General features: G+C 39.5%; 1 protein-coding gene across 1 annotated transcript in view; it reads right to left on the reverse strand.

Annotated features, from left to right (window-relative positions):
• The window catches only part of TMEM232 (transmembrane protein 232), a 136802-nt gene that overhangs the window by 47916 nt on the left and 67762 nt on the right, over window positions 1-21124 (reverse strand). Inside the window, exons 9-11 of the mRNA XM_027817834.3 lie at window positions 17533-17656; window positions 16906-17131; window positions 4910-5088 (exon numbers count right to left, since the gene is read on the reverse strand). Of these exons, the coding sequence (XP_027673635.2) occupies window positions 4910-5088; window positions 16906-17131; window positions 17533-17656 (529 nt within the window). The remainder of the gene's footprint in view (window positions 1-4909; window positions 5089-16905; window positions 17132-17532; window positions 17657-21124) is intronic.

The raw sequence follows: 21124 nt of genomic DNA on the forward strand, positions 1-21124 counted from the left end.
ACAATGCTAACAAGTAAAATAAAGCATCCAAAAAATTCTTATACTAAGCTTTGAATACAGGGCTATATTCAGGATCACTAATATTATATCAACAACAGAGTCTGATGAAATTCCTTGTAAGCTGTTGAGTCCCATTTATTGTTGACATAAGTGCCAGAATTTACATATCTAGTTAATCTTACATGTGTGATAGGGCCATTCCCCAAAAACATTCATGATTTTTTTTCCTGATGTGTAGTCAGAAATCAGAAAAATGGTTAATTGAAACCATCTAGAAACAGACAAAATGCAGTATGAGTAGGGTTGGAAGGATTAGATTATCAGTAAATGTCAATAAACTTTGATTTTGCTATCCACACGCAAACCAACAAATTTCCATTGGTAACTGAAATTCACAGATAGGCAAAGTAATAAAAATCTGCTTGAGAATCACAGAGTTTGATTTAAGGATATTAACTTTGTTTATTTTTATATGTAAAGTTGACAATATGTGTGTTTAATGGATATAAAGCTTTAACTTTTTGAGTCTCGGTGTCTACTGTCATTAAATAATTGTCTGACCTTCTTCCTGATGCCTCACCCCACAATTTTGTCCAACTGTGAAATTAATATTAATTTTTATTTTTATCTGTTGAAATTCTTAAAAATAAAAACTGAATTCTGCCAAGTCAAAATATGAGGCGTGGCATACAGACCCCAGTGGTGGTTAGGCATGCAGCATGATGCCTAAGTCTTTGTCTATAGACATTATAAAAGCCCTCCTATAGGGACACCAAAGTGCGGTCAGCACCCTAACAGTAAACATGCGAATTAGAAGGCATGGTACAAACTCATTCTACACATGAGACAATTTTTTCAAGGATAAACTGGATGGTCTTGTTGTTCTCTTTCCTAATGTATCTATTCTCTTAAGACAATAGTCTGGCATGTCTCCTTTCTACTAATTCAGTGCAGTATTAGCTTCTGAGTGTTACCAGTAAACTGCTCCTTTTCTACGATACAGCAGGACCCTATACCTACTCAGCAGCATTCTACTAAACTGCTTCTTTTAAATAATAACAATGTCTAGCACTTTTCATCAGTAGATTGCAAAGTGCTTTACAACAGAGGTCAGTAGAATTGTAATTATTGTATAGATAGGGAAACTGAGGCACAGAAAAATGACATCACCCATCAGGCCAGTGGTAGAGCTGGGAAGAGAACCTGGTTCTTTGGACTCCTAGTCTGGTGCTCTGTCTAAAAGGACTATGGAATGTATGGCTCAAAATGCATGAAATTCACAGTACAAGAGCTCTCTGCTGCCTTCCTTTCCAAAGAGAACCCTGTTAGCTTGGGGAACTTCACAATGCCATGGTGCACTCTGAGGCATTAACCCTACCATACTGTTTAAACTGTAAGAAACTATCAGCAAAACCACTGTATTCCGCTGCTCAGTGTGTGTGGGGGGGGTGGTTAGTTGGTCAAGCCCACCCCCAGCAGAAGACCCTCAGTGGATCTGAGAGAGCAGACTGGGCAGATCACTTCCTAAGGGACTGGAAGATGGATGGTGAGTCAGGCTTCTTCCTTCTCCCTGAATTATTACTTATTTTGCCAGCAGTGAGTGAGGCACTTTACAGAGAGTAAGAAAACAAGGCCCCCTGACCTGCCCCTGCAAAGGGGCTTACAATCTACATAATCCAAGACTCTGACATTGTGTGTGTGTATTTCGGGGAGATGGCAGGCTCCTGAGAGGACATGTAAGAAATGGGAAAGCCCTGTGTTGGGATTGAGGGGAGGGGAGGGGTGAGGAGTATTTATCAAATGGTTTGGAAATCCAAAGAATGTTTGGAGTTGGTTTGGGGATTGAAGGAAAGTTCAGGGAGTTCTTATTTTAAATCAAGAGATATACCCTTTGGTAATAGGAAGTTGTGAACTGATTGCTTCTCCTTTCCCCTCTTGCTGATCCACTATTTGGTTTTAATGCCTGTGACTGATCTATTTAGAGGAGCTTGTAGCTGCCTTCCTGGTGGTGGTAGACAATTTTGCAGTTCTTATGATGTGGGGTTGAATGGCAAATGCGCATCTACCACAATCTGAAAAGCAATTCCACTGTATCCTGGAAGCAACTAAAGTACCTTGAAAGCAGCTACTGTAATCTACTTAAAGATGTGGAGGTCATAAGTCTAGGAAAACACGCTCTTAATGGGCTACAAACAGCTACTTTGTTTTAGCAAGTTAAATTTTTCATTATTTTGCAATAACCTTAAAGCACACATGTAAATTCATTTCACTGCAACAGTACAATCTATATCTATTTATACTTGTATATGCATTACTTGGGGGAATTGTTTCCATTTTCAAAGTTTCTAACTCAAATCCTATTGATTTGATCCTATTGATTTGATTGAATGCATCCGATGAAGTGAGCTGTAGCTCACGAAAGCTTATGCTCAAATAAATTTTTTAGTCTCTAAGACTAACATGGCTGCTACTCTGAAACCTGTCAAATCCTATTGTGATTCCTGACAAGGGTGGAAAATATTATTCCTAGAGAAACTATTTTCTTCCTATAAGGACAAAAATTTAGTGTAGGAACGAACATTGCCCATTGACTTCAATAGAAGTCGCAGCTGCTCACACCATACCTGAATTTAATTAATAAAGATTATATTATTCATCTTTAGGCAAAGGTTGTCATGTGCCACACCTCTAAGCATGGTCCACAGGAGATCTTCTGTACACATACAAGTAGGCCATTATCAATTATCTTGTAATGTGGTTCACTGAAAATGAAGTAGGGAAATTTACCTTTTTGATCTCTATTTGTGCTGAGGTGCTAGTTAGCTTCAGGAACATACTGTTGCCTTGATCCCAGGGTGAGTGCTGTGTGTAGGTGTACCTGTAGCAGCTGAATGGAAGTGCTCTGTAGTTTTTGCTGAGAGGATCTCTCAGAACACTGTGGGAAGCATGCTGGATAATGTTCCTTATTCCTGCTAGTAAAAGGTATATTATATATTCCCTCCCATACACCACTATCCTCTCCTTGTACCTGCTGCGAGATGCTAGTATGCATGTGAAGTGGGAGGGGCCATGGTCGTTCCTCAAGCCCAGTTCATCATGCTCCTTATCATTGTGGGTTGCTGCTGGGTGTGAAACTACCTACCACCTGCATTCAAGGAGTGCTAGTCTAAGCATTCCTTCCCTCCCCTGCCCCCCACGCACCCACCCCCTCACTCCACATGCACGTGTGCAGGAAAAGGTAAACAATATGCCTTAATTATGTTGGGCAAAGGCAAATGTCCAAGAATATCTAGTGAATAGCTGACAAATCCCCTTGTGTTCTCTAGGCTATCAAAGATTTCAGTACTTAATCTCCTAGGCCTATTTTCATCACAGTTAAATAAATCGGACATTCTTATCTAATTTCCTAAGATAATAGGACTGGGCAGAGAATTTAATACATAATTTAACTTTTCTGCAGGCACCATTTTCAACACATTTATCTTCCTTACCTGTCTTAACTGTAACTTATCCCACTTCTGTAATTCTGTTTCTATATTATGAAGAATGGAGTCTACATTCCTCTAAAGCACACTTGAAAAAATAATTGCCAAATTCTTAAGTCCCAGTGATGTTACCCTTTTACCTACTTCTATTCTGTGGATAAAATGTGATAGACTAGACCCTCTAGATATTGACAGACATTGTTTCCAGTTTAATGTTCTGCTCTGAGATATAGCCAAATATAGCTGACAGTTTAAGAAGTTACAGAATGAAATCATCTGTTTTCATTAAGTTAAATAAAATATCAGCATCAGCATTTAGAAGATTTTTTTGCTCCTTGTTCACCCTGTTAAGTCCCCTGATTTCCTTTCTTCATTAACTCTGAAGAACTACTTTCAAAGGCTCAGTGGATAGAGTTAACAATGATGTCTATAGGAGATAACACTGCCTGGTGCCCCTTGAAATGTTACACAACTCAGAGGTATTGTCTAGTGAGCACTGATGTTTGGGATTTTTTTTAAAAAGGTACAGTCTTGTGATAAAAGCATTTGATTGGGATTCAGGGTCCTGGGTTCAATTCCTCACCCTCCCACAGACCCTCCTGTGTGATCTTGGGCAAGTCATTTTATCTCGGAGTCTATGTTCCACATCTGTAAAATGGGGATAATACACCCTTTCCCCCACCCTTTGTTTCTCTTGTCTACTTGAAGTGTAAACTCTTTGAGGCAGGGACTGCCTCTTACTATGTGTTTGTACAGTAGCTAGCACAATGGGGACCTGATCTCACCTGGGGACTCTAGGCAATAACGTCGTTCACAGAATAAATAATCCCACACTGTTGAGATCCATAGCAGTTTTAACACTGATTGCCATGGGAGCTGGATTGAACCTTAGAAAACACAATGATTCTTTTTCGTCTTTTGTTTCTATCTGAGCAAAAGGGAGTATAGCAGTGTCTTATTCCTGCCTAGGCATCAGCCACCAGCAATATTGGCAGGACTGTAAAGATCACTAATAATAGTTAACTGCTGACCAGAAAACCAGACAGAGAAACTCATTCACTATTTTTGGTGTGTTTGAATAACATGGAGGCTATATAAAAAAACCAATCGAAATATTAAGGGATTTAGAAGCCAAAGTATATTCTTTGCTGTATCAAACTTAAAATAAGTCAATTTTTACCTAAACAGTAACCCTTTAAAACCTATTTTAAATTAAAGTACCTCCACATTTTGACAAATATCAAAGTAGGCTGCAGAGACCAATACCACTAACCTATGCATTTGCTACCAGTCACGGCTCAGAGATTGCTCCTTTAATTAAAGGCACCCTCATTTTTTCACTCTAAAAATAAGTGTTTAGATTATGATGCACTGGTGACCAGCTGGAGTGATGGTCTATTCCAGTTACTAGATTTTATACATACCTCAGCTACTTTTATGGCTTCCAGGACTCGGCTATCCTTTTCATTGTTCTTTTGTTTCTGTAAAGCTTTCCATACTGCATTCCTTAAGCCTTCTCGACTCACATCCCCACAGAGTTCATTGCACATCACAACGAGATTGTAAACAACACCATAGCGAATAACCCAGAATAGTTCTTCACCTGCAAATAATTATATTTTAGCATGTGGTACATGTAACAATTTTGGTATCAGATTAATCTATTTTAGGAAGAGACAAAGAAACAGAAAACCTTTATTAAATGCAGAGTTTATATAATACAGAAAAGTATGCTTTAGGTTTTTGTGGGAAGCGTTGCAGAGAGCTTGGCTTAGTGAATTCAGCCATCCTACAGGGGATACTTGATTTTGGAACAGAATAATCAAATCTCTTAGATCACAGATTTTGTTGGCATATGTGAGTCTGACTAAGAAAACTGTGTGTGGGGGGGGGGGGGAGGGGGGCGGTGTCTGGGAAAGGAGGGGGAATTGGAGTGGAAGGGATTAAGTATCAAGTTAAGATGCCTAAGCCCGCTAATGGAAATAAGTCTCCATTACAGTATTCCAGACTTGCAAAATGATTTGATCTCAGTGCACTATTGTTCAGCTCTTATGAAAAAATACTGCCATTCCCTTTTCTGTTCGGAACAGAAGGTAGAAGACTTCAGATAAGCATAAAAGCATTTAAAGTGTCAAAGGAACCAAACAAGTTAAATTACAGTGGTTGCCCTGAAAACCTTTCCCATGTTGTCTTAAATAACACTACCTCCACATTCATAATGTCCCCTACACGCCCTTATAAGTAGTCTAAGGGACATTTCAAATAATGAGGTAATGCTCACTTGCTATCTAGCAGCCTGGTCCTGCAGTCTGCTGAGTGCCTCCTGAAAGGTGCTCAGTAGCATGTTTGATTCCCTTTGAAGTCAACAAGAGCTCAGAAGGCTTAGCAATTGGCAGATGGTGCTGAGTACCTTGCTGTATCAAGATCGGAGACAGTTTTTTATAGAAGCCAGTGCCACTGTGTATTCCTAGTGAATTTAAGGAAGAAGAGGACTGGAGTATTTTTAAGGGAACTGTGCACAAAATATTCAGATTTATAAATATTAAATAAGAGATTTAGTTGCCCTTGTTAGAATTGAGATTAATGTAGCATGAACTCTGGAACAAACCCACACTATTGTAGGCTGTATCTTACAAACATAAAATATGCATAGCTTAAAGCTATTGGAAATAAAAGTATTATTCTGAATCTTTTGGACACTAGACCCCAAAACATTCAGGTCTAACAACACAAAAAAACATAAAATTATATGAATGAATGTATGTATACGCAAATGGTATTATTAAATCATTGATCAGTTCCAGAAAACACTACTGTATTTCCTATTTTTGAAGGTAATCATTGGTTTTGAGCATTATATCCCTTCACGTGTACTAGTGGTCAAGCACAGGTCCCAAAAGCAAGCGATGAGTTGTTTGCAATTTGAGGATTATTGATTGCTAGGGGACAACTCTGTTACCCAAGTTGTTACCATCATGGAGATCTGCAGCTTGAAGGTCAGCCTGAGAGAATTTAAAACTAGCACAAATGGTATGAACCTGATTAACAAGATTCTGGATAACTGATAAGTCAGCATGGATAACAGGCACAAAACAGTGAGTCAGTGTAACTAAGAGCAGAACTTGGCCCAGAGACCTCAAGCACAAAGCGTCAGAGGCTGAAGTACAACGAATGTACTTCAAAAACAGTGAGGAGACACAAATCCATTTTGTCTGAATTACGTAAATCCAGTAAGACTTTAAGTAGTTGCACTGAAGACCTTCAAAAGTGGATCTGAAACCAAAGCTATAGAGGACACTTAGTAGCCAGTGCCTTGTAAAGAAAGTATTCACTGAATCTGTTCTTTCAACCATGAATTATAAGGTGAATGTGTAAATTATATTGCACTAAAGCAAATACAAGGTATACAGAGAACCAAAAATCATGGTGTGACTGATAATTATAGGAAGAGAACACAAAACAAACACTGGAAAATTAATTAGATGAGAAAGAGATCATGCAAACTATAAGAAAAAATAAATGACACCATGCAGGACGTATATACAATCCAATTTTGTTTTGTAGAGGGTCTTTCATACAAACTATCCCAAAAGGCTTTACACCTTGTAACTATGTTAAAATTAATAAATGAACACAGGGGCATGAGAGAAATTAAGAAATTTAGGCAAAGGAAGAGGCAGTGTGCGTGTTTACAAAAGATTTTCAACCAGAGAGAATACTAGTATGAGCAGAGAGCTACAGGAAGGTTGTTCCAGATTACAGGAATTGCAGCAAAGCCTCCCCTGCCCATAGTGGGCAGATTGCATGAAGGAACAGACAGGTCAAGTACAAGATTTAAAGAGGGTGTGGAGCAGGGATTTGAGAACAAAAAGGTCCATGAAGAGGCTGGATCAACTCCATGGAAGGTTTTAAAATTAAGGAGGTAAATTTGTAAATGGAATCCTGAAATGAATGGGAGCCAGTGGACTACTTGGTAGTTCTCTCCAAATTGATGGAGGGTACTCCATGAGAATATAAACTGTAGCTTTTGGATGTGATCCAACATCACATCTTACAAAGCAGCTATAAAAGAAAAAAAGAAGGGTAGATGAGAGGTTGGGATTGTCAAAGGGACAAAGTTTGGTAGTTTGGGTACATTAGCTGTGGATTTATGTACTTTATGGTAAGTTTAACCTTAGCTCTCAGTGTCCAGGCATTTCAATTATTAATTTGCTAACTACAATTGACTTTTCTCTGGGAATTCAAATTGCACATATACACTGAACACATACAAATGGTATGCACACACACAATTACAGCAGTTGAAGTTAAGTTTCCTTCATTTGGAAATTCTGCTGCTTTCAGAGACATTCCAGTTCTTAGCTGGGAAATCAACTGAAAGCAGAAATATCCCTGATAGTTGAAGAAACTTTTTAAGTATGATTGCTGTATAAATAAATAGATTTAGCTACAAGCATCAGAGGTGGAGAAAATCACAGAAAACATATTTGTAAATATATTAGTCTAATTTCACCAATATCTGTTGAATAATACATTAGCTGAACAATATTAAATCAGAAATAGAGCTTTGACCAACTAATAATGGATAGCTTGGGCTGCTGAGTATAGCTGATGTGTATTTAACCATTTTTGACAAAGTATATAATATGTACCTTGAAGTCAATGGGGATATTCAAGGAACAGAAGTCTTCTCCCTCCCCCCGATCAGATCAATTTACAGGATACAAGGCTTAGATTATGAGCTCATGGGGCTGTGTGCAGTGTGTTCCTGAGTGTGTGCAGACTGTAGGTGCTATCATAAAGATGATAATTAATAGCAAAATACAATGGTGAAAATGTAGCCATTATGTAGCATTCACTATCAATATATCTCACTTTCATAAAAGATAAGTGTTTTGCACAAACCATCTCTCTTTACAAGCTCTAAATCTTTGTTCAACAAGGAACAATATATTACCAGCACAACAGAAGAATCATCAGTCTGAATATGGTTTGCTCTAAAACCCACAAGATAAATTACAAATAATAAAAGCATTCAGCCAACTATACTCCAGCAAGTCACAATTCCTTTTTAAAAGCCATTGATGATTTAACAAGTGAGCCATGTGGCTCTTTTCTTGTTGATTTAAACTCTGCTACGGTCTTCTCAAAGAAGAAGATTTGTGAGAACTTATTGCACCCAAATGGCACACAGTCAATGCAAATATATATATATATATATATATATATATATATAATTCTGCTTATAAAGACAGATGGCAGTAAGTTAGAACTGTCATAAAAAGTGGACTGCAATCTAATAATCATGTCTAGACATTTGCTGAGAAACCTGACTGTTATAAAACTACTCATCCAGGTCCCCTGCAGCATCACAAGGCACTCTTCTGTTCTGCTTTGGATGACCTAGTGGCAGCTTTCAAAAATGTTGCTTTAAATATATTGAAAGGAAATCTGCTTCTGACAGCTAACCAAGTGACTATTCTGGCAAAAATGTATAAAGCCCCAGCAACAGAAGTCCCTAAAAAGAAAGAAAGAAAGAAAGAAAGAAAGAAAGAATCATTAGCCATTTAAGGGACCTGAAAAGAACCATTCTGAGTTTTCTGGTTATTCCATTTTCTGGTCTTTTAACATATTGTTAATTTAGCATGCACTGAAGACAAAAATGTCAATGGTAATTCAGCAACAGCTGTATCACCCCAATGCAATTCTAATGCAAGAGTCAAGACAATTACTGTATCAAGTAAATTTTAAATGAGACACATTTTTCCCACACACTGACCTCTCTGAAAATGAAAGAGGCTGAACTCTTAATCAATGTTTACAAATTCTGCTGCCTTCTGATATAGCATGGAGCACAGGCAAAATGGCAGTTGATTTTTCTCTATGCCTTCCTGAAAGGCAGCTGTGCTAGCTTGAGCAGATGTTAACTTTGTCACTTAAAAACTTTCTAAAGATATTTTTACATAAACATTATAGGAAAAAATCCTAATATGCAATTAGAAAAAAATGGAATGGTCCAGGAGATAAGGCAACAGGGAGTGAAGCAGGAGCTGTGGATTTTATCCTGGCTCAGGAATTTACTCTCTGAGCGAAGCTTAGGTGAGTTAGTTACAATGTAATGCACTCTTATATAGAGGAACAGCACCTAAACCCTCAAAATAGCAATCTGAAAAACGAGGCCACTTATTTAGGCACTTAAGTATGGATTTAGAAGCCTAACTTTAGGCACCCAACTTTTAAAAACTTGGCAACAGTTTACATTATCAAAAGGCCTGTAATCTCCACTCCACCCTGCAGAGATAAATAAATATATATTAAATCATGGAATTAACCTGATGTGTTCTGTGCTTGACTAGTTAAATACAGGTTTTTGTTAAATCCCATCCTATCCACCCTGCAATTATATATTGCCTATTCAGAATGTAAACGCTTGGGGCAGGGAGTTTGTCTTCCCACATTTCTGTAAAGCACCTAGGAGAGTACTGACACTACCTAATTATATACAACAGTGATTAATAGTTTTAGCAAATGTTTGAACTGTACAGGAAAGATAGCAAAGTGCTGTGGTATAGGCAGTGAAACTCAGTGTTGCAACACTCAGATCAATATTTTCTAGACATTTGTTATTTAATTCTGACACCATAGCTGAAAGAAAAATGCAGCCACAGGGATTTTAAGGGCAGCTACATTTCGTACAAGACTACGTACTTCTTAAGTCTAAAAAATTCTCATGAAATTGCCATTTTCAAATCAAAATATTTCACCATCTGACCCCCAAACAAATTCTTGTTGTGTTGGGGCGAGCATGCCAGGCAGTCAAGAGCAGACAAGTGATTGGGTTGGCCCACTTGTTGGTTTCTTTTCCTATATATTTTGATTTGGATGGTCTCTGTTTCTTCACTTGTGGACTCCTGTGATTTGCCAGGAAGACAAGTTGGCTCAGAGGAATATTTATAACTGGACAGTTGAACTCAAGTCCAGGATTTGTGGCTGTATTCATATACCTGTCCTCACACAATCAGCAGTTGTGAATATTTATAAAACATACATTTGCTGACTGAAACAAATGACATACAGCTGGACTGACTGCAAACCTTAGCTGGAATAGATAATGATGCCCATAAGCATGTCAGCACTTGATCTGAGAACAACAGACTAGGAAAATACCTCTTCTGGCCATATGCATTGCTAGCTATTCCAATGAAATCTTCTAGGGAGTTGCCAAAAGTGAGGCCAAGGAACACACTGGGAACATGGAGAAAAGACACACCCAGAAGGAGCAGGGCCTACCCAACTCCATCTTTGTTAGACATCTTGGCAGTCTCGCTGAGTGGGTCCTTCCTGGACAGAGTGGATTGACACCAAGCCATGAGCAGTGTGAGATATAGGAGCCAACTGAATGCATAGTGTGGAAGCGGACCAGGAAAAACCCCTTTTGTCAGAATGGCAATGGAGCCCCCCAGCAGGAGGGAGGAGGAGACAAGAAAAGAGTCCCAGCATAATCTAGCAGAGAACTGGCTAGCTAAGGTTTGAAGAAGTGAGGTGATGAAGAGAGAGCTGCTGTAGTGAAACTAATGTGTTGAGGCATCCCTTTCTTTACCTTACACAAGCTGAGAATTGGGCTAGGCTAGAACAGAGCTGCCTTCTTGATGGTAACCGGTTGTGTGATTTCCCAGCAGCATCAGGATACTGGATTGGATACACAAAGAGACTTCTCACTGATCTGAATAGGAGTTTGTCCAAGTAAGACTTAAATGAAAACTGAGTAAGGATTTCAGAATTTGGCCTTAAATCACAGAGAGTTCCTATCACCCTCACTTTCTGATTGGTGAGATGGGAGAGGCTGCTGAAATTTATGGGAGGAGCGCTACTGAATTTTTTTTCTGTTACAGCATGGGGTCATAGTATGAAAAAAGTTGAGAATCACTGCCTTATAGGTATTTATAAGGAGGATCCTGGGAACTACAGGCCAGTCAGCCTCACCTCAGTCCCTGGAAAAATCATGGAGCAGGTCCTCAAGGAATCAATCCTGAAGCACTTACACGAGAGGAAAGTGATCAGGAACAGTCAGCATGGATTCACCAAGGGCAAGTCATGCCTGACTAACTTGATTGCCTTCTATGACGAGATAACTGACTCTGTGGATGAAGGGAAAGCAGTGGATGTGTTGTTCCTTGACTTTAGCAAAGCTTTTGATACGGTCTCCCACAGTACTCTTGCCAGCAAGTTAAAGAAGTATGGACTGGACGAATGGACTGTAAAGTGTATAGAAAGCTGGCTAGATCGTCGGGCTCAACGGGTAGTGATCAATGGCTCCATGTCTGGTTGGCAGCCGGTATCAAGCGGAGTGCCCCAAGGGTCAGTCCTGGGGCTGGTTTTTTTCAATATCTTCATTAATGATCTGGAGGATGGCATGGACTGCACCCTCAGCAAGTTTGCAGATGACACTAAACTGGGAGGAGTGGTAGATACGTTGGAGGGTAGGGATAGAATACAGAGGGACCTAGACAAATTAGAGGATTGGGCCGAAAGAAATCTGATGAGGTTCAACAAGGACAAGTGCAGAGTCCTGCACTTAGGACAGAAGAATCCTATGCACTGCTACAGACTAGGGACCGAATGGCTAGGCAGCAGTTCTGCAGAAAAGGACCTAGGGGTTAGAGTGGACGAGAAGCTGAATATGAGTCAAGAGTGTGCTCTTGTTGCCAAGAAGGCTAACGGCATTTTGGGCTGTATAAGTAGGGGCATTGCCAGCAGATCGAGGGACGTGATCATTCCCTTCTATTTGACATTGGTGAGGCCTCATCTGGAGTACTGTGTCCAGTTTCGGGCCCCACACTACAAGAAGGATGTGGAAAAATTGGAAAGCATCCAGCGGAGGGCAACAAAAATGATTAGGGGGCTGAAGCACATGACTTATGAGGAGAGGCTGAGGGAACTGGGATTGTTTAGTCTGCAGAAGAGAAGAATGAGGGAGATTTGATAGCTGCTTTCAACTATCTGAGGGGGGTTTCAAAGAGGATGGATCTAGACTGTTCTCAGTGGTAGCAGATGACAGAACAAGGAGTAATGGTCTCAAGTTGCAGTGGGGGAGGTTTAGGTTGGATATTAGGAAAAACTTTTTCACTAGGAGGGTGGTGAAGCACTGGAATGGGTTTCCTAGGGAGGTGGTAGAATCTCCTTCCTTAGAGGTTTTCAAGGTCAGGCTTGACAAAGCCCTGGCTGGGATGATTTAGTTGGGGATTGGTCCTGCTTTGAGCAGGGGGTTGGACTAGATGACCTCCTGAGGTCCCTTCCAACCCTGATATTCTATGATTCTATGATAATGGGTTTTATTTCTACATCTATTGAGATTACTATATGCATCTCCCCTTGGGACGACTCCCTCTAGGTTGAATAGGTGTATAGTCCTATTGCTTGAGATTGTTGGCAGGGTCCTGGAAGGCCATACCACAGTTGGCCACACCACGTTGGAAAATTTTAACTAGGGGGGAGATCAAGTGGGTCAATAGTCCTGTATATGTAATGTGTATATTAAAATACAAGTAGACTGTATATGCAGTAATAGGTTTCTGTATCATCGAGACATAACTGTTCTAGGGCTATGTTATGTGTATTACCACAAGGTGACAGTGTTTTTAGCTTGCCTTTTTCTCATTGCTGCTGTTTGTATCTCTTCCTGAGGATCTGTCTTCTGTGGTGAAGGACCATAGTAGCATGTTTTGAAGATTTACACTGACTTAAGATAAATCTTTATATTCTATCTTAATTTCCTAAAAGTGCAAACACATTTTATAACAAGAAGAAAAAACCCAATTACAATGTTCTCGGTTAATAGTGTCCAAAAAAAAAATTAGATTTGATTTTAGCATGCTTATTCCACAGTGATAGATTCTCTTGGGGATAAAAAAGAGGTAGGAATGTATAACTTTCTAAAAGGTCTACTCTTTTACTTTCAGAAATCAATGTGACACTTTTCTTTGATTTTTATCTTCCCTTGATCATGACTTTAGCCTTTCAGGAGTCTCTATGTAGCGATGCTGGTGTAAATGCAGAGGACAGGCTTTCAAAGCTAGAGTTTAATAACCACTTCATGAGAGCTCTGCAAGTGTTGCTATGATTGATGAGACAGTGATGATGGATGGGAGACCTGTCATCTTCAGTTATTTTGTGAGCTACCAAACGGTGTTCAAATCCAGATAATGTTGCTCCGTGCCAGCTCAGGAAGAATGTGAAGGCTCAGCTTTTCGACAAAGTGGTAAGACAGACGTGCCCAGTGTTGGGAACCTTGACAGGCCCAGTATCTCAGTCCCACTGTAAGCCATAAATCTACAGATGTACGTGTGTATATACTGTGTTTATATGGAGAGCCTCAGAGTATCATCTCATCGTGTCTAACTAGCTAAGCAGGGCCAGAGGTGGTCATTAGTTTGATAGGAGACCTCTAGGGATAAACCTAGAAGCTGTAAGACATTCAGTAGATGTTACTCTTTGCCCTGAATGAATACTCAAAGAATGCCCTAACACTGTGTGATTATGGTAGGGTGCTATAGTGTGTGTCTCATATACAGATATATTTTGGAAGAGACGTAAAGCCCATATTCTGACAATGTATGTTCATTAACAATTCCATGGCACTTTTCTCAAGCACATAATTATTAGCTTAAAGTCCACCTGCCTGTTTCCAGATAAGTGGGTTCAGTCAATTAGTCCTCAGGTTTCACTGTCCTTCAATGTCCATTTTTGCCTAAATTATTCATGGGACATGAACACTACAGATGGTCAGTTAGTTCTTATCAAATAAGAAGTGGTTCAAACCACAACGCTGTTCCTGAACCTTTTAAAATCTATTTTTCTATCTACCTAGGCTTCCTTATCATGCCCTTCGCTGTAGTAGCTGAGTGCTTTACATGATTTGCTTGTTTCAACTGTCTTAACCTCCCCCCCCCCCACTCCGATATAGCCTTCCAAAAATCTATACCTCTAGTTTCCCCACAAATTGAATCCAAAATCATTTGCATCTCCAGGCCAGGCCAGTTTCTCACCCCTTTCCCTTGACTCTGACTCCCCCCATCTTTTGATCTCTTGTGTCTTTGCTGAACTCAGGCTGGTTCCTAATTCCAAATCTCACCCAGCTCTGGGGCTTCCCTATGGAACGAAACACACATGGAAGTTCCTTAATGGCATCAGCAGTGATTGGTGTATTGTGATGATATATCCCAACATACCAGAAAAGCATTAGAGGGGAAGAGGCTGTAACAGATCTGTCTTATATCCCTCTTTCCTCAGCACCCCGAGTTCAGTGCATTTCTTATGGTCTCAAAAGGAAACCAGGGGGAAAAAAACAGTGAAGTTTTATGTATCCAGGTCAGCTGTGCTGTTAAGAAGTTAATTTTTATAATGTTTTTTTTAAGCCTGACAAGTAAAGATGGTGAGGCTTTTTAGAATGTCTCCAAAATAAAAAATACATATATTTACTTTATTTTTATGACAGATGTCACCGACATTGCTATGTGGGAAGATCATTTAGGGTGCATAGGACTATTCGAGAAATACTATGGTTAATAATAGGCTTTTTGTGCAACATATTTTTTCCCTGAGCACATATGACAAAAAGAAAAGGAGGATGGATCCTGAAAGCCATGACGAAAGGAGTCAGAGGACTACTACCTTTCCCAGGAGGAGATACAAAAAGAAACATACAAAGCCTTTTGATTGATCTGAGCAGTGAGTAAATAACTTCGAAAGGGTGTTAAAAAGATGGAGATGATCATTTACCTGCAATAAATGCATATCTGTGTACTATGCATAAGGTATAAATGGAGTAGTGCAGTAGTGACAGAAAAGTGGTGGTAGGAGGAATGAAGGAGATTAATTTTTAGAGTTTAAAATAAATTAAAATATTTATACTCATTCAGATTTCATTGGCATCTGTCATGGGCATAGCGTTCTCTGGGTAGTTAAAACTTCTAATGGCAACAGATGCTATCTGAGTTATTGTAAATTCAGGATAACTACTAAGAAGCATCTGATAAGATAAAATGCATGTTTTAAAGTAATAATAATGCAAAGGGGTCACAGAGTATTATACTAATATAAGGTTTTTGGTCCATGAATACAATATTGTGAAGTGCTGTCCCATAAAAACAAGTTTTATCCTAAAAGAAAAGGAGTACTAGTGGCACCTTAGAGACTAACCAATTTATCTGAGCATAAAGCTTATGCTCAAATAAATTGGTTAGTCTCTAAGATGCCACGAGTACTCCTTTTCTTTTTGCGAATACAGACTAACACGGATGCTACTCTGAAAGTTTTATCCTGTATTTTTCTATACACCTGTCCTTTATTTCCTTGAAAAGTATGTAATCACTCCAATCTACCATATGTACTAGGCTAGAAACTCAAGTATTTAGCCCAGATATGTGCACATAACATGCATATGCAACAGTGCTTCCATGACAGTGTGTGCAAGTCCTCCATTTGCAGGCACTGATCCTGCAATTGCACATTCCAAGGATAATTAGGTGACCAGCCGTTTCTATCTTTGTCCACTTTGTATGTAACTATGGTATAACTATGTATGCAATCATGGTATTTGCAAACATAATCATGTGCAATCACTTGTGTGCACATATGAATCATGTGTCCACATATTTAGATGTCCATTATATATATAAACTGTTGTTGGTAGAAAGAGAGAGGTTTTACTGTGTATTAATCTTTTCTGCACCCTGTGCCATGTTTTCAGTGTAAAATAAATTAAAGGTGTTAAAAGAATTGGTAATGGGTAATTTTGAGAGTTTACACAAAGAGAGAGGAGCTTCTGTTTCAAATTTCTTATGCATTTAATTTCTTGGTCACAGTTCATAAGAATAATAATACTTAGCTCTTTTATATGGAGCACTTTTCATCAGTGGATCTCAAAGCACTTTACAAATGGAGGTCAGTATTATTACCTTTGTTTTACATATAGGGAAACTGAGGCAAGGAAGTTTAAGTGACTTGCCTGAGTCCTGCAGCAGGCCATTGGAAGAGCCAGGAATAGTATACTGTATACTGTAATCTACCATGTAGTTACATTGAAGTTACAGTGCAGTTGTGCTTTGCTTTTGTTCATTGATACCGGTAACTACCACTTATTCATCTAAGAATACATGACTCAGAATAATTACAATGTAAATACAATATAGTTAATACACCTGTATTCTTATATTACCTATATTAAGAAGAACACCATAGGGCAAATAATAAGTAGCAAATTATCCCCAAATTTTCAGGGAAGTGAAGATGGGGCACCAAATTGAGTTTTCTGTAGCTGAACTTTTTAATATGCTTACCATGTTTGTAAAATTGGCAGGAATATGTGTGTGTGTGGGGGGGGGGGGTAGGGTTGTTTTGTTTTTGCTTATTTGGTACTTACAGTCATGTGGACCATGTGAAGGACTGTATTGCAAAAGGTCAAAAAAACTTGCTCCACTTAATTCTTCTGCATGCTTAGGTGGTTTTGTACAATCACAGAATCCAAGAAAAGCTGTCTTTTGTAAATCTGAGGCAATACCACTTAAACAAATGTCTTTGAGCACAGTGGTGTATATGTAGCCTATTTCCCAGTGCCAGGATGATAGATTTCTCATGCAGTTGTCTTTCTGTTAGTAGAAATATAAAACTTCCATCAAATATCTAGAAAGTCTGACAAAATCCAAGTTCTAACAAAAGAACAGTATAGTATACAATAGGAGCAGAGTCACAAACTCTAATCTAATGTCATATTTAGTCACATTAATTCCCCAGAAGTGAGTGCATCATATAGCAGAGAAAATAATCATTCACCAGACACACATAGTGGTTAAAGAATAGGAGATTACTCTTCCAGATGTTTATTCTATTGAAATAACTGGTCTGCTCATTCTATCCCCATCTCAAACTACTAAGATCAACATGACCTTCAGTTTCAAATAGTAAAGAAAATAAATGGTTTGCTTCTATCCAATTTAGTGTTTGTAACAAACACATTTTCTTGCTACATCTAAATTAGTACTGCTGTTACCTGCTTCTGAAGAGACATAGAGCTTGAAATAAAATCTCTCACTAGATCCATTAAAACCTTCAAGCAGGACAAGTTTAATTTGGCAGCCTCTCCAAGGACCAACAAACCTAATACAGAATCCAACCTAGATATTTCAAGACAGAAAAAAAAACTTTAATCCAAAATAAAATAATAATGGATTTTTAAAATATTGGCTAGCCAGAGGCAATTAGTGTCCTATTTTGTAGAACCAATTAGTGTCAATAAATGCAGGCATTTGTTGGAGCTAGTTAACATCAAAGTCTAGAAAGCAAGTGAAAGTGTACCACAGATTTATGGAGATTTAGTGAGTTTAATGTAAAGGTCTGACAATACCCAGGCCCTAGAAAAGCACAAACTTTCCACATTTCTTTCTGGATCCACAGTAAAGGCAGATCAACTAGCTCCATGCTTTAATGGTGTCTTAGTTCTGTTACACCTTGACATCATTCATGGAATGAACATTTTGGTACTGGTAACAAGTGGTTCACTGCTAGATCTCAAAAGTACTACGTTTCTGTTTAAATAGTGAGAAACAAGTCATTAGATAATGATTTATATCACTTTGTTTAATGGAAAACATAAACTGTTTTCACAGCCATTGAAATTAGTGTTAGCAAAGCTCTATTAGATATCTAGTTCATTCCTCTGCTAACCCTTAGGGCCAACATGCTGGCCCTACCAGTGACGTAGGAGTTATTTGGCTAACTAGAAGGGAGAAAAATGATGATTTGTCATAATTTCTGACTGGTAAACAAGGGTAATGTTAACTAACAATGAATCAAATTGGAGGGAAGTTTCTAGCAAGGCACAAGAAAGGAAATTATCAGGTAAGAAATGTACCATTCTGCTAGCAGTGTCTCCCACAATTCTGTTATACCTGGGCTATCCCTTCCTGTCTGCAGTTTCGGAAGCAGTTCAAAGTTGTAGCATAGCCTGTGATAGTCACGACCCCTTCTCTGGCCTGCTGCCAGATGATTCCTCCCAAAACTGTATAAAAACTTGTAGAATATGATTAGTAACAATAACTTCAGTGCCAACCAGTAAACTATGTACAGTAGTCTACAGGCCTACCTCTCAAAATTAAATTCCTTTGGCTAAGAAGCCATCCAGGAACGGTAGAATGGTGGGAGATGCTGCTTTCAGAAGGCAAATGATCAGATAAGAAATTTACCATTCTGCAGCTCAGTATCTCCCACAATTATGATTATGTACGGGGATTAGTGAACAGAAGCAGGGAGGGATTAGAAAAACAGAATGAAATAGAGAAGACCTCCCCCAGCCCACCCTGAGTTAATTGCCTAGACTGGCAATGCTATTACAGGACCACTGCTTGCAGCGCCTTCCTGACAAAGAAGGCTTCTACAGAAGACAGAAAGTCCATTTTAAAATGCCTAATAAAGGTGTTAACTGATTACCACGTTACTGCCCTGCAGATCTCTGCATGGAAAGCACAAGCTCTTTCTGCCCAAGAAATCGCCATAGAATCGCCTTGTGAAGTGTACTTTGATTCCATATGGAACAAGAGTACCTGACATATTGTATGCCTCTGTGAAGCACAGCTTGATGCATCTAGCTAGTGACAGCTTGGATATCCTGAGTCCTTGACACTCAGGATGAAAGGAGGCAAACAAGGAGCCCAATCTTCTTGTTGATTTTGCTGTGCTTCATATAGATCTTTAGTGCTCTTTGAATGCCTGAGTGCCACAGCTTTTCTGTTGGATGCCATGGCTTTAGACAGAAGGATTTCCTCTGAGGCATGGGATGACAAATTCACCTTAGATAAGAATGATTCTGGGGTTCTTAACCCCGCCTTGTTATCGTGGAACGCAAAGTGGGGTCCCTGCATGGATAAAGCTGCTAGTTCAGAAACTAATCTAGCAGACATGATGGCTACAAGAAAACAGGTTTTGATGGATAGGTAGAAGAGATATTAATGTCAGTGGCTCAAAAGGGTGTGTAGTTATCTAACTGCAAGTTTAGCCAGTCTGACTACTCAGAGAAATCTGGATACTTGAGGGCTTTCTGTCAAGGAATCAGAGGATCCCAAGAATAGATCGTTACTCAGAACTGACACCTGGTGCACTTTTGTGCTGGGCTAACGTCCTTTTTCATCAGCTTCCTGAAGAAAGCCCAGGATAACTGGGATACCAGGATCTTTGGGATTTTTGTTGTATTCCACACCACAAGCTAAACCTAATCCAGATGCCCTTTAGTGTTGAAGCTAGCCTGGAAGAGAAGAATAGAGTTCCAAGGCCCTGAACCACGAAAAATGGGGCCATGTTCATGAGTTGATTCCTGAACATGAAACCAGGATGCCCAGTAGCTGTAGACATTATGGTCGGTCTTGCATTTAGCATTTAGCAACATGGATATCAGGTTCTGGATCTCGTGGTATTTTGTCCAGTGATTGGTAGACCTTTGAGCATAAGTTTCTATTTCCATTCCCACATGAACTATCTTTGTGGAGGGAATCAAGGAGCTCTTCTTGGTATTTATCACAAATCCATATGCTTGATTCAGCATCCAGACTGTGGCACTGAGTGCCACTGCTTGGGTGGAAGCTCTAATCAAGATGTCATCTAGAAAGGGAACAGGTGAGTTTTCTGAGACCTAAGGTCTGGCTATTATTACCACAGGCATCTTGGTGAAGACCCTGGGAGCTGATGAAAAGCCAAATTGGAGTGATGGGTACGAGTTGTGAGCTGTTGTTTTGAGATGGGGGACTGGATGAAGAAGGGATAGGGTGGGGCTTTAGATTGAGGAGTATCTGCAACATGCCACCTCTCTCACCCACTTCTGTGGTCAGTCAAAACCATTATTCTGAGAAGTGGAGAATTCTGCCTTGCAGATTCAAGTTTGGATAGAGGTATGTATGTTTTTTGTCATACTGGGCTCTAAGAGGTAGTGGACCACTTCTGGATTTACCACCCAATCCCCCATTCCAGGGTTTTCTCCATATATACCAGTTGCCTTTCCTCCGGTGCCTTTATTTGGGAGGACTGACAATCCTTGTTGCTAGGTTTGTAGTCCCTCTTTAGAGCACTGAGAGAAGGGATTGTTTTGGTTTGGCAGAGCTTTCTGCCACTATTATGTCTAGTTCTTCCCCAGAGAAAAGAGAGCCTGTGAATTTAGATGAGCACAGAACATTTTTGTAGTGAATGTCAACCTTCCAGCTGTGGATCCAGATGTGGATGCCATGTCCCTGGCTGAAAATCTCATCGCATCCATTGACGCATCTGCCACAAAATCTGTAGCTAGGGAAATTTTCGTAAGAGTAGACCAGAAGACAGGATGATCTCTTTCATAGCACTAAGGGCATCCAGCCAGGACACAGTGGCTCTTGCAAAGTTGCCACAGATGCTCTAAGGGTGGTCAATGAAGCCTCAAAGTTCCTTCTTCAGGATGTCTTTCACCTTTATATCAGTTGGATCTTTGGGAAAGAAATCCTCAGCCCCTTTCATATGGGGTTACTATATATTTTACCTGAGATGCCACTGCAGCACTGACCTTTGGTATATCTAATGGCATTTTTTGGCTCTTGCAACTTGTAATACCTAAGTGTATACCTGCT

This window comes from Chelonia mydas, chromosome 5 (genome assembly GCF_015237465.2).
Source record: "Chelonia mydas isolate rCheMyd1 chromosome 5, rCheMyd1.pri.v2, whole genome shotgun sequence".
NCBI lineage: Eukaryota > Metazoa > Chordata > Testudines > Cheloniidae > Chelonia > Chelonia mydas.